The sequence below is a fragment of the Phalacrocorax carbo genome, chromosome 4, assembly GCF_963921805.1.
Source record: "Phalacrocorax carbo chromosome 4, bPhaCar2.1, whole genome shotgun sequence".
NCBI classification, from domain to species: Eukaryota; Metazoa; Chordata; class Aves; order Suliformes; family Phalacrocoracidae; genus Phalacrocorax; species Phalacrocorax carbo.
Window position 1 is genome coordinate 66,462,904 of NC_087516.1, and position 15,493 is coordinate 66,478,396.

Sequence of the window (15,493 nt, forward strand, 5' to 3'; positions counted from 1 at the left end):
ATGTGTCAAGATGCTGTTCAGCAGACAGAAAGGTTCCGGAGTCAAAGGACTGGGCTCCATAACACCCTAAAGTGCCATTTCCCACCAGGGGAACAAAAGTGTAAGGTAAACAGAGGGCTGCAAGTGCTACACCCTGGATAAGAAGTCAAAAGATAGCCCAGAACTACCAACACCATGCAGCAGGCATCCCTCTCCCCTCCTGGTTCCTACCAACTATAACATTCTGATTTTCCTTGACACCAGCTACTGGGGCATGATCTGGAGCTCCTATTCCTCAAATTCCTTGGGTGCACAACATGAGCTGAGCAAGGCTACTATATGGCATACTCATCCTCCATTTGTCAGGTTCAATTTTATATCAGCAACAAGTTGAATGCACAGTACTATCATGCAGACACAATTAGACAGATCGATGTCTCTGTTCACGTGATCTGTAAATATCTGACAGCATGAAATACGCCTTCACAAAAAAGACACCGTTTGAGTATTGGCTTTCACAGGCATTATCATTAGCATATGAGTAAGAATAAGGTTTAGATGTGAGAGGTGCTGGGCACTTCCAGACCCATTTCAAAAACCGCTGCAGAAGATTAATTCCCCAGAGGGGCTGACACCAGCTACACTGTGTTTGGCTAACATTAAAAAATACACCAGAATTTTTAGGAAAAGAATTATATTAAAACACTGTAACAACGATGAAAAAAAAAAAAAAGAAAAAAAACTTTGAGAACAATTTCAAATTGGCCTCCCCGATCAATTACTCTATCTCATACTTATTAATGTCAGTATTATAGGGTAGTAGCTACATGTTTGAAATTATGTACTTGTATGACACACTGTGGAAAATACCGTATAATTACTTGGCTCTGTGGCAAGACTTGTATGAGCCCTTAAATGGGAATATTCTGTATTACAGATAATATTGAATGCTTAACTGAGTGAGTAGAAACAAGTGGATGAGCCTGGGGGCATGGTCATCTACTTAAGTATGCATTTGGATCTTCAAGCTAATTAATCACCTAGTTGTATACTTAAACTTAGTCAATCCATTCACACAGGTGATTAAGATCTCTTTAAAAGCTATTTTGATAGTCCACAATTTTCTATTAACCATCTTACCAAGATACTCAATACAAAGTGTGATTCTTTCCAGTGTATTCTCTGACCACAATGTAGTAACAACACAGAGCATGAAGAACAGTGCCAAAATTGTAAGTATGAAAAAACTGAAATATCATGCTTAAAAACACCCTATTGATTCTACTACAAGCACTAAAGACATACCTAATAAGGTATAGGTTGAGATGCTAGCTAGTGCATATAAATGTAACTGACTTATACTCCTTAAATATTGACTGGAAACGTACAAAAAATTGGGGTTTAGAATGAAGGTGTGCAGACAAAAAGGGAGAGATAATAATTTGCAATATAAAAGTGAAGAACTGGGGGAAAAGCAAATGAGAAGTAGGGCACAGAACAGACAGGGAAGGAGGATAAACAAAAGGAAAATAACCGTTTCAGAAACTGTTAAAAAAAAAAATATCACAAAATATTCCTGATAACAGAAAAGAATAAAGAGAGGTGGACTTCGGACAAAGGAAATACGGTTTCATAAATATATTAATTGTGGAAGTATGATACTTCACTTTTTAAAGTAGATTGGCTCATTCTAAATGTAAATAATTTAAATCTTGACTATCTTCAGACCACAGAGTCTTAATAAAACCAGTTATTTGTTATTTAAACATAAGAGGAACATAAAAGGATATGTCTAGGCAGGGGAAGGCATCTCAGAAAAAAACACCCTTAAAGATGCAGAAAAAGCTGGCTTGAGAGATCCAGGAGAAGGAAGGTGTTTGATACACTGACTGTGACTTCTAAGATGACCTAAGGGTTCCTTTACAGAAAATATGCACTGAATACAGTTTCTTTGTCTTGGCTTTGATTTTCTGTGTCCAAAGATTGTTGGGGAGCTTTTGGTAAGGAAGGGTTTGCAGCAGAGAACTGTTTTCATGTTGGCCTGAGGTCAATCTCTCTCAGTTGGCATGTTTGCAGACAGCACCAATAAAAGGTTCTTTATGAAGTCTAAATGAGAACAACCTTCTCAATATTAAACAAAAACATAAAAGTCTGCTCTTTGGTTCTTTCTGAGGATCAATTTTCCCTTTTGAGAACAAGAGCATAAAACCACCAGAGACACCTCAGCTCATGTATGCAGCAAAGGAAAGGGGCCTACTATGGGCACATGTGGAGAAGCCCTAGGGCCACTTCAAAGTATGCCAACTGGTTATTCCCCTTTTGGCCCTGCAGCCATCAGGGGACTGCCAGAGCACAGCAGCTGCCAGCTGTTCTACTTTATGACTCTTCTCTTCATCAATGCATTTCTTATGCTTTGCACTGCAGGCAAACCTAAAACTTCTAGGTGCCTCCAAATCAAGGATTTCTCCAGAAGTGACCTAATGTGGTTAGGCAAAAACCTCAATTTCTTTTGCACCATTCAAGTGTCCTACAGAATCAGAGCAGGACTGAGTCTCTGCCCTGAGAATTTTCACTTTTTAAACTGGTAAGGACTCCACTTTTGGTAAAAGTACTGACAAGGCAGTGCACAAAGCTACACTAAAGGGTCTGACAATATAGTGCAGTTTGAACACCACTTCCAACATTTTTTTTCCACAAGAAAGAACAATTCATCTTATTTAGAGAACCATTTTCTGCTGATCTAGAAAGCTTTTCTGAGAAAACACAGCTGGATGCCAACAATGTTTAGCACAGGACGTGTCTAAAGCAAATGCATGGTGAAATTTAGATGCTTCCATAGAAAGTATCAGATGGAAGTAAAATCTAGATGAGAACCAAATTATCTTCTGGTTAAGATGTTTTTATGTAACTGCAGATGACAAGAACACTCACAATCATTTAGACAGGATGATAGTGAACTTTTTGAAGTTAGAACACCACTTAGACACACAAGAGCTGCCAACTCTTGGCAAAGACTATGAAGAAACTTCTCCTAGCACCTTATTCCATGGTTAAAAATTAAAATATTCTACGAACTCTCCTCTCAAATCTGGTACTGCCGGTACATAGACTTGGCCTAGATCCGATCCTGTCAAGCAAATCCCAATTATTTAAGGGAGTATTTAAAAAGAAATCATAGGAAAAACACCTGGATAGTGTATTAGTACAAAGCATAAGAATACTGAATACCAGCACTCTGTCATGTTTTTTTTCAGACAAACTTCAGCCATCAGCAGAAAACAGAACAAGCTACTGCACTCACGGCAAAACTGACATATATGTTTAAATGGAATGGTGTTCTCAGACTCTTCATTGAGAATCTGGTGTGTCCGGCCACTGATCACAATGTGCCAAAAAACTTCCCTGTCTCCCTCAGTTCCTCTCTTCACACCTGATTCTTTCTGTAGCCCAAGAAATAATCATTCTCGCTTATTAAAAATATCAACGTATATCACTAAGCGGACTTAATCAAATACTTAAAAACCAAAACCCAATTAATAATAAATTATATGAGATATAAGAACCACATAAGCTGATTTTCTGAAACACCTGTTCCATGTCATCAACATCTATATGTAAGTGTGCTGTTTTTCAGCATTTACTTAAGGTACTTTGCATTAATATAAAAGGTACAGCAGTTCAAAAAATGAGTGTGGTTTTTTAAAATTAAGAGTGAGATAAGCTAAAAATCAGCGACTGATGAGTGCTACTTGATGTGAATAAGAAGAGGCAATACAAGGGTTTTTTTGCCGTTGTTTTTTTGGCTAATCATTTTCCTAAATGTATATAATTTGGCATTTCTAACCACAGTATTTTTCCAGAAGTAAGTGAATTATTCAATTTGATAAGCCCTACAAAAATGTGGAGAAGCCATCCTGTGAATCTCAGTAGGGGACACTGAAGCATTTGAGCTACTTCTGAAACAAGCTTATTAAGAAGTGAGCCTTTGTGCTTCTGGCACAGGGACAGCCTTGGAATCTGTATTTGGTCACACACCTCCTTTTCATAATTTAAAATTATAATTTTTATTTAACAGTGTAAACAAGTGTGTAACTGTTCGGTTGTATTTTCTGAGAAAACACCAAAATCTGACTCTAAAATCCTTTCAATTTCTCATTATTTTTGGTCACATTAACAATATATCCTGAAAATGTTGATAAACTCTCAGTTTGTATAACTTGTTATTGACATAAATCATAAGCATATAGAGCTTTAAGCAGAGTCCATTACAGATCCTATCTCCGGACTCTTGCACAGTGAACAGACTGCTGAGAGGGAGGAAGGGCCCAGAAGGTCACTGGGGAGCATGAGCATGCTCTCCACCTCCCAAAACAAGGGTCTGAATCATTCCCATCTTCTTTATAGCAGTGATTGGGAAGAAAATCGTAGTTTGGCCTGTTCAAATTCAGTCTAGCTACTTTGTCACTGACAGCATATACATTTCATGATCTTTACTCAACAAGTTAGTTATAAAATCCAGTAATATACCATCAAGAAGAAACGTGTTGAAAAAAAATATTAAGACTGCATGCTAATTTCAGTCACTATACAAGCCTATATATTTGCCTTCTGTACATGTTAACTGCAGAATAGACCTTATCAAGTAATGAATGAGCCAAATAACATAACAGACACACAAACTGTGGCTTAGAGGGAGCACATGCACAATTACAGTAGTGCCGCATCAGCATCATGATATGCCAAAAATCTATGCCAGAGCTTTAGATATGAAATATGCAGTGAAAGAAACCTGCTAACACAAGTCTCTACCTTTCCACTGGCACCATATATGAACTATCTTATGGATGTATATCTGTGTAAGGTACAAAGACTCGCTAGTTTTGATCAGTGCACCATATCTTTTCTTTCTCTTAAATGTTCTCAGATCAAAAAATCTGCTACCACCGATGAACATTTACTGGGCAAATATAAAGGATAATTTATAATGCACATTCCTGATGAAGATAGGTTTTGATTTGCTAAAGTACAGTCAAGCATTCTGGGCACAGGGCCATGGCATAACAGTTTTATTTAGCATGCATTTGAGATAACTAACGATTTATTAATGGAGGAAAGACAAGATTTGTATTGTTAGAAGTTTTCCTGGAATTAGTGTACTTCAGAAAGAAGAGACAGTAAAAAAGCAGTTTATCACATCGTGAAGCAGACTCTTCTACTTTTGGACACCGTTATGAAAATGGCCCATAAATTACATGGCTGTGGTATGTTACAGTACAGAAATGTTAACAGAATTTGTTTAGTGTAATCTTTGATCTCATATCTCACTTCTGACTTCACCATTCTTTACAGATAATTCTTTTATTAATGAATGACAAAGTCACACACAAGCTCAATCTAAAACACACCTGGTAAGATCTCTTTTTCAAATCATTAAGAATTTTGTGCTAGTCACATCTTCTACAGAAAAATCACTATAAAACATCTTAAAGAGCTTTTAAAAATGTAAATTGGAAGGATGACAGTTTAAAATTTTACACAACAAAGAGGACACATTCACATTATGGAATGTACCGTTCCATACACCTATGAGAGGAAGGTGGAGAAAGAATATCGAGGGACTACATATTTGGGAGTAAGAACAAAAGCTCATTGGAATTGTATTTTCCAAGCTATAGTTTTAGCTGGTGCATACATTTTAAATCATGTTGAAGTCTGCTCAGGTGTGGAATGCTAAAAATAGCCCTGATCATGCTGAAATCGATGGTAGAAGATAATTCCATTGATCATAAGACTTCACAATTGATGATATGGGTAAGACAATAATTTATGTTGCATTTGTAGCTATTATAAAAAAAAACACAACCAAAAAGTCAAGAAATGTAAATCTGAATTGTGGTCAAATGCACATAACATTTCTCAAGAAAACAACTGAAGACTTTTTAGTATGAGGAAAAAGTACATTTTAAGTCTAGTATTAAAACTATTCAGATGATTTCAAGCATTCAAGGTCTCTTGCTGAGGCACAGCCCTGCCAGATGCAATGACCTAAACTGAGAGTTGCCACACTCACCGAAAACATAATTCTTGGTCGGCATTTCATGTAATAAATATACAAAATCTGATCCAAAATTTTCCTGCCTTCAGCACCTTTAATTATTCTTCACCCTTCTAGAAGGAGGCAAGTCAGGAGGTTATTTATTGAAAGACCTGTGAAATATTTTCTCATCAGACAGCGTTACTCATGCTGTGGGTTACTTTTTAGGCTTTAATGTGGAGTCACAGGCCTTTTTGCCTACCGATTCTGCCAAGAATTATTTTTTATACATTTAACTAAGCATAGAAGATCAATAAAAACGTATTTGTTCTTACAGTGGCACACTGGCACCTCACAATGGCATAACTAACTCTCTTGTAAGTGAAGTCAGGTGACTGAGTCAAATGCAGCAGACAGAAACACATATTCCTTTGCATTTATAAACATTGTTTTCTGACAATCCCATCTCTTTTGTCCATGACAACTTTGGTCAAAACATTCATATTATTAATAAATGTTGAGGTAAATGTTTGTCCTTTCTGCCTGGTTATTGAAATGATTGATTTAGAAAATAAGCTTTGTTTGAAAGACATAAGGTATATGGCAGTACTTGAATTTAAATGTCATTGTTACTCCATTAGCCTAAGTATTTATTTTGCCTAAGAATACAGAAATTACTCTTGGTTTTTGTTGTCACATTAATATTATTCAATCAGAATATTTAGAAATAAAAACTTATTACCTTCCTCCTTCTTTTCATTAAATTCCTGTACGGATTAAGAACTACCATTGTATCTTGTCTTTAGCTGTTTTATCCTCAAAAAGACTGAGAAAAATCTAGTAGATTTTTGAAGTTGAGCTGTTTGAAAGAGCTAGAAATACTGTTCTATTATCACAGCAGGAATTTTCAAAGTGATGAGTTCATCATAGGATGCACAGACATCCTCCTGGAAGGTAGGATAAAGGCTGTACCTGAAACTCAAAGCTGGTGAATCCTAATATTGGATTGGTGCCAGGTCATGTTTTGCCAGACAAAGATATTAAAAATGTAATGCCAGCACTAACAAGAGATTTGGCACACAAAACGCGAAGAATGTTACAGATTGTGCTGACAGTGTGACACTATGTTTTCCTGGATGTAATCTGGGTATCATGAGAGTAAGCTTGGAGCACTAATGAGAAGAATGATATTGAACTGGAAGAGCTGCTAAATATGCAGTAGCCACAGGGTTCCTGGAGTTAACTGGAACTAAAATGAAAACTGTAATACCGAAAGTAACAGAGGGTAAACTAGGCAGAAATACAGAAGGAAGAGAATCTCAGCAGGCAAAACTTGTTTCTGGTACCATGCTTGCCAGGACATAAAGGGCTTTTCTAATCATACACTTTTTATCCCTGAAGTACTGTTAAAGAGGAGCATGAAGCTCAGCTTAAAGGGGCACATATCATTTCAGGGTATTAATGAGTTTCAGAACTGGCTGGAGAAAATGATGTACAGAAGTTGGACAGAAAACCTCTTCAGGTACAAGAAGTAAAATACATGTTGAAGATACAAAGATCATCCTATATCTTCAAGGCTTCTGTTTTTTTTGCTGTTGCCAGTGTTGATTTTTGTTAGCCTCCTATTTACAACAGCTACAGCTAACGATCCTCATACAAAATGCATATAAAATTGCTTGACATTGGATTGTTCTTTGACCGTCTTTGTTGGAATTCTTGCCATCTACACTACAGGTCTAGAAACTTACTATCCCTTGTAGGAGACATGCACCCAATTAACTCTGCCAGCCAACAAAATCTGTGAGTATGCTGGATATTCACTTAATGAGGCAAAAATCATAAATATATACAGACACAGAAAATGAAACACATTATCATCAAGAAAGAACTGCCCTATTACCATCACTGGAACTCTAAACAGAGTGCTAATTTGTTATCTCTTCACCATGCCAATGAATGTCCTCATTCCACAATTCTTAGTTGATTCCTGTGTTGCCTCTGATATCCTGGCTCCTGTTAAACCGCTAACATCTTCAATTACCAGGCTATTATCTACTTATTTTATATATAAAATTCACAGATGAAGTTATGCATAATTGTTCCAATTATATGAAAGAAAAAGATACACAAGAAAACAGCAGACAAGCTGTTCTTTGTCTTTGAGAGTACTATAACTGAGGGAATCTGGACACAGTAACTCTGAAATTCCATATTATGACTTTGCCCCAATTGTTACTATATTCCAGATTCACACCCCACAGGAATGCAAAGAGGAAAGTTTTAAGGTGGAGTAGACTCATCCCTTTTCCTTCCCCAGTACCATACAGTTCAATACTACCCGTACTTGGAGATAGTGCATAATTCAGTTTGCCTGAACAGTACAGGGGGGAAAAAAGTAAAGAAAATTTAACCTATGAAGAAAGAGATCTACTCCACACAAAGTTATCCTCTAGTCTTTACCCGAAAAAAGGAAACACAGTGAAGAAATCAGAATTGCTTTTTTCCCCTTCCCCTCCAACATCAACTATAAGGACGCCAAAAATAAAACAGCATGTTCTTCTGAATTCAGAACTATGTACACTACGTCAAGCAGAAATTACTTCTTACTTTTAGTAACAGGGAACTTATTTATGGTCACACTTGAAAAACTGACTGCAAATGAAGATTATTATTATTTTTCTTTAAAGATTAAAATAATAATATTTGACTAAACTAATACATCGCTGTTTGCCCATAACTGTGATGTTTTGGAAAACAGCACTAAAAAAACTAAGTTACCATCCATAGCAACTACTACTGTCGTTTCTCCCTGCTGTATTGTATTTAAACCTACTTAATTCAGCCTTTAAACTAAGCACATAAACTAAGCACACAAAGGAGTAAATCTAGCCTCCATTCAGTACAAGGATTAAACCCAGGAAATAATTTAATAAAACTCTACAAGAAAAATGACTTAACCGTTGAGGACAATACAGCACTAATGTGTTTCATAACCAATGTCTTACCGACTGTAAGAGGGTCAGTGCACATGTCACTTCTGTTCTTCTTCCATGCCAGCAGGTACTTGAGGCTGACGGGATCTTCTGCTTCTATATGGCTGTTAAATGCCACCATCAGTTTATGAGCCTTCGCAATGCCACAATAAGTCTTTGTTTCATCCATTAAGGGCAAATTATTTAAAGTTTTTGCTGCCTCAGAAGCCTGACTGAAATATTCAAAAGCTTCATTATAGTTCCCCTAGTAAAGAAGAGAAAAAAAAGACAAGAACTGTAAAAACTACTTGTAGTCACCTGTATTTTAACTTGACATTACAGCCTGCTGCTCCAGCACCTCAGAGATGTTGCAGCTGAGAGGCTAGCCCACATAATGACTCATGGTATGGTATTAAGCAAATCCCTCTCCCTTGCTGTTCCCTAACCTCTAAAATCCAGATAATGCTGCTCATGTCTTTCTCAGGAACTGAATTGGTTTTTGGTTGTCTGTGTGGTATTTTGAACATACAAATCCAAGTATAACAATGCTAAGAACTAATACTGATTCCAGGCAGGCCATTTAGAAATTTTTGCTATTGTTTCATTAAGTTTAACATGTCTGTGGGAGGAAAGGGCCTAATTTACTAATGTGATACCAGATTTTAGAAATCTTAGAAGTGGAAAAAAGAGGATAATGAAATGATGGACCTAAAGCTCAGAAAAGAACAGAAATTAAAGCCTACAGATTTATGGGGGAAGAAGGGGTATACCAAAAACTAGGGGTATTCCTAACCACAAAAACAGAAACAGTAGGAGTAATATAAGCCAATTGTTGCTAAAAAGAAAGCCCAAATAATTTATTTCTCTATTCTGCAGAACACAGAAATCCAACATTCATGAATCCGGTAAAAAGGAGTATAAACTCCAGCAGAAAATAGGTTAAGGGGAATTAAAAAAGTATAACAAGAACTATTTTTCATGTGAGATATAGAAAGAAAACTCCTCAACTTCTTGGCCAAAGAGGAATAAAGAGAAAACTAGGGAAAATCATGATAGGCTGAAGGATACTGCTGAAAAGCTAAAATATTTCTTGGTGTATTTCTTTGTCTTTTGCATATTTCTTCTTTGCCATGAAGATACTTTGAGTTACCATCAGAGATGGAGTCAAAAGAATAGTCGCAGGAGCAAGCTTCTAATCTAAAAAGTAGCATGCCACCAGACCTAAACAGAGCATCAATAAAAGATTTGAAGAAATCTAAACACAGAGAGATTGAATTGCTGGGAAAGAAATTACATCTTTCATTAAAACTAGGTAGCATAATCCAGGCTTGAAAGGTAGTACATTTTGTGTTGGTATTATACGTGGCAGTGTGAAATAATTTTATGCTCTAGTATCACTACTGGCTAATGTTTAATTATTATAGAAAAAGAATCGGATGACAATTTTGCCAAGATTGTCGAAAAAGATAAAGAAGGAAGTTTTTTGCAAGGCTTTGATGATTTCAAAGGGACCTAATAATACTACCTGAATGATTATCTAATAGTAAATGAAATTAATTATTTAGAAAATGAGAGGTAATTCATACTGCCTGAACTATTTGTAACTAATTCTAACTAATTCTGTTTCTAATTAACTCAGGCTCAGGAAGGTGGCCTTGAAATAACATGGGCAGCTCTTCAGTGGTTTCTCCTAAACACAAAACACCTCTAACATCTAGTAAAGTAAAAAAAAATATTAAGATGCATCAAGAATGCAGTGGAGAAAGCTAGAGTAGATATAATCTGTGCAAATAAGCAGTATATTAATAAGACTGGACAAAATAAATATATGCCAAACAGCAAATATAAACAAGGAAGACTGAAAATTGCTACCAACTAAAATAGAAGAATAGCAATGAATTGAATATAACTGAAGAGCAAGAAATTAAAAAAATCTTACAGACAGCTCTCTCCTCTTAATGGATCATTTATAGTGGCAATCTTGATCACAAGCCTACTAAGGAAAAGGTTGGACATCCTTGTGAAAAAAAAATTATCAACAAACAAGACAAAGCAAAAAAGGTCTTCCTGGGAGCAAGTCATTATGGAACAGTTAGTCCTTTACCTTACTGGGAAGGAATTAATCCTGGCTATTGTCAGAGCTAAACAAACTTCTTGTGGCAGTTTCTATATGTCTATCATTAACACTAATTATAGCCTGCCTGCTCCCTGGAAGATGCCTCCCAGTTCTCCCATTGGTGTGGAATTCTGCTGCCCTGATGACACAAACTTCCCGACTGAAAACATTTGCAGAGCTGTTTTATTCTTTCACTCTCAGATTGGTTTAGTAAGATTGAAATTCCCTTCTGCATAAAGACCAGGAGAAGATACTCCAACTGGTTCCTGTTGCACTTGATACCACTTTTTGGGATCAAAATTTGTATAACTGCTAAAATGTGCCTCTAATTTAAAAAAGAGAAAAGAGTAAAAGAAATTCAGGTAGTCTTTAGGCTTTGTTTAATACAGCAGGAGAGCTGAATTGGGGCTATAAGGTCATGGCAATGAATAAAGAACAATAAGTACCAGGATAATAGATAAAAAGCAGAAACATCTACCTACCATACTCATGATAACTATAATAGGTTACATGATGCAATTAGTGAGAGGGATGCAGCAAATCAGACTAAGAAACTGGAGAATAGTGAAATGAGAAATGACTGAGTGTATCATTCCAACTCCATCAGAGTTTGCATATTAAGGAAGCAACCTGCTTAACAAACTGGGAGAAATTAGACCTAATGCTCGCCTGTAACACAAACCCAGGCATTTTAGGAAATAGGAAACATATGGGTAAAACAATTATGACTAGAAAGCGGGAACTGAGCATTAAAGAAAGACAGTGGTTGTGATGGAATAGAGATGACAGAACTGTAAAGATACAGCAAAGGTGTGGACAGAGCAAAGTGAATTTGGTCGAAGTCACTTTGGGAAGAACAGTAAAAGTTATAGCCCCGGATTACTAAAGGTCCCCAAGGATAAATCTGGATATAAATAGAGATATCTTTAATTTGATGAGAAGGACACTACTACTGAAAATTGTATCAACAGGGAAAGTACAGAGCTGAATAAAAATACCCTAATAATGACTTAGAGAACACGGGTGGTGACAGCTGACACCAAGCAGGCAGTGAACCAAGAGAGGAAATGTTAATTTAGACTCAGTTTTGGTAAACATTGCTGACCTTGCAGAAAAATTGGTATAGAAAATAGGGAATTGTAAAGCTTTAAGATATTTTTTTTTTGGTGTGTTTAAATTACATATTTTTATATAAGTTAATAAGATTGTCACTGCATTTCTTCCCTTCTATACCACTTCTCCAGATCAAGGCAGCTAATTCTGAATTGAGAAAGAGAATCTAGAGAATAACGAAAAAGAGGTTAATTCTTAACATATCAGTTCTCATAGAACTGATTATTAGCAATGGTGGCAGAAGCAGTGAAATATAAAAGCAGTTAAACAGAATTTAGCTGTTTATTTTTCAAATCTGGAGTAGAATAATTGAGCACAGTGTCACATCACCCTACTTTCTTCTCAGTTTCATATCCATTTTAAAGTGACTTCAGCAAGTTCTCAAAGACTTTAAAACTTAGTTTTCAATGAGAAATTAGACATTTATGCTAAGGTCATATATAAGTAGAAAACTCTCAGGCTAATTTAGAGATTACAGAGTAAGAAACTTTTCTACTGCTTATGAAACAAAAACAGGCCAGCAACTTTGGTAGTGGGTGTTCTATGTAAGAGCAACACTGGAGAAAAAAAAACCAAAAGCATTTGGGGGTAGTGTAAGTGAAAAAGTGCAAGTAGCCTGTTCAACATATTATATATAGAAAAGAAATTCTGACCAAAAAACAGGCAATAGAAGCTAGAAAGGGTGATTTTCAAAATCTATATTTCAACATCTATATATATTCAAAATTCTATTTTCATTTTGTTCATAATGAAAGTGTTTCCTAATTTCCACATTTTCCAGTCTGCAGAATGAATTATTTTTATTACTTCTTATATCCAAATAATTTAATGTTGCATTTCAGCTCTAAAATAGGTGTTAAAGGGCTTAACATGAATCTTTCACTTCTGCAGTAATGTTTTTAACCTTCTGATTTCAAAACGCAAGTGCTACTGCAGTGCAAGTGCTGTATCTCTCTAGATGCAGTAAGGGACAGGGTAAGCATGGAAATCGCTACCCAGACAGGCAGCCAACCGAGCTGCACCTTTGCAGGGTCCACCCCACGGGAACAATTCAGAGACTGGCACACAGGTCAGAAAGAAGCACCTCAAAGACCTTAGAAACTATGATAAAGGTAGTTTTATAGTTACCGCTAGCTTAATATTGTCTGTCACTGCCTATCTATTGATTTAAACAGGCCAAATCAGCGCCATCAGGCTGGATGGAGGCATATAGAAGACAAAGCCCTTCCATGACCAACACAGACCTTTGCCAAACTATTTGCTGCTAGCATCAATTTAATAAATTTGGCTGAGATAATATAGAGAAGAAACCAAGCTAAGATTAAAAACTGCTTATCGGTATACAGTATAGTATACGTTCATTTTAAAAACCCCACAAATTTCAATGTACAGTAAAATTTCATTTGCATTAACTGATGACTCTTTACGGGCATATGCGGCCCCAGCGGTGATTTGGATGCAGATTTTTCACAACACTTAAAGTTTGTCATGATGTGAACTTGGAGTTTTTATTCACCCCCTCTAGACCAAAAGCCTATGTGTTAGATATGGTGGGAAATTTTCACCTTTCCCAAAATCTTAAGGCACATTTTATTTAGTTACACAGTATCTTCTCCTTTGGTAACTCTTGTAAGATACAACACCTGAGTCAAATCCTTCTGGGTCATCTCATATGCAAAAACAGTTTTACCATGAATTAAACCCATTTTTTTCACATCATTACTACAAGCAGTACTTACTCTTTCATTGTAAATATTCCCAAGTAATACACATGCATCCACCACGCTTTGGCTTAGATGAGCATTCTCAGCAGCCTTCATAAACTCTCCCAAGCATTTAATAGCTTCGGCCGCTTTTCCCTGACTGAAGCAAAAGACAAAATTAAATATTCACTCAGATGGCTTCTCCAAATGCTGAAGATCTATCCCCCTGTTCTGAAGTAACTTTACACTGTGATGACTTATCCATGACCAGACTTTATTTCTGAAATTGATGGATAGGCATTACCTGTGCTGAGACCAATATGCCTAGTCCACACAGAACCTCTGAGGGCAGAACTGGATCCTTGGAGTGAAATAAAACAAAATTCTCCTTCAGAATATTGTGCCATATTTTAAGGCCAAGAGTGAAAATGCAGGCGATTATTTTACAGGGTTTTTAGAGTTTCCATAATTTTAATATTTTTCCTGCTGAGCAACCGATAACATTTTCAATACAGCTGGACCTCACATCCTGACAAAACAGGGGAAGGAGGTAAGGCGGCTAGTTTTTCAGTAAGGCTTTTTGTGCTCCTGTCATTCAGAGCTGCCATTTCTTGCTCTAGAACCCTGGTGGTGTAGCAGCAGCTCCACGACAGCACTGTCTCTTGGTCTGGGGATGACAGCCTTTCCCTGAGTGCAATGCTGCACTTCGGCTGGGTGGATCAAAGGTTGCTGGAATCACACAGGCAAACCTATAAACTGTGGATTGCAGGTGTCACCCCCAAATCCCAGTGAGATCAGAACAATATGAGGTCACAACTGAATCTAAGTTGAAAATTGTTAATGTACTTTGACAATAACATTTGCAGATTTCCTTTTTTTAATAAAGCCAGTCATATTAACAATATAAGATCTCTGCAGTATGATTACAAGATATAAGATAGACATCTGGGTTTGACTGTAAGGCACTGCACTCCTTTTCCCTTTAAGGCTGAAGTATTACTGCAGCTGACCTCAATATTAGCCATGAACTTGAGTCACTAATGTAAGAGTGTAGCATGCTAAATGTCAAGCCACCAAGCAAGACAGAAAATCCAGTCTTAATTAAGAAACTCACAGAAACAGAAATTCCTGTAAGAGATAAAGAATTGTGATTTATTTTCTAACCATTTTAAAACAACTTCAAGTTATATTCCTGCAGCAAATGACTGACTGGGGTTTATTTACATTACAGTTTCTATTATAAACTATATTAGGGATATGCACTTTCAAAATCTGGCAGAAGTCTGCAATTCCCTGTCTTATGATGTGACAGTAATTTTAACAGGGTAGCGCCTGCCACGCAACAGGAAACATAGCAAAGCATGGCTGCAAATTTACAATATTGCAGTGATTATCTGTATGAGACTGAGACTGCTACAAAAGGATGCTAAACCACTGCAAACTAACATGCTTGAAATGTTCAGCTATATGCTACTGTAAAGCTTAGTTGTCAGTAAGCAGAGTTGCATTTACTAACGTTTCCTAATTTCAGTATTTTAATATCATGAAAATATTAAATATTGTACTGTAAACATTT

The 15,493-nt window shown here is 36.5% G+C and overlaps 1 protein-coding gene across 1 annotated transcript in view; it reads right to left on the reverse strand.

The window, feature by feature from the left end:
* TTC29 (tetratricopeptide repeat domain 29) overlaps positions 1–15,493 on the reverse strand; it is a 137,316-nt gene that overhangs the window by 43,029 nt on the left and 78,794 nt on the right. Inside the window, exons 9-10 of the mRNA XM_064450298.1 lie at positions 13,954–14,077; positions 9,019–9,250 (exon numbers count right to left, since the gene is read on the reverse strand). Of these exons, the coding sequence (XP_064306368.1) occupies positions 9,019–9,250; positions 13,954–14,077 (356 nt within the window). The remainder of the gene's footprint in view (positions 1–9,018; positions 9,251–13,953; positions 14,078–15,493) is intronic.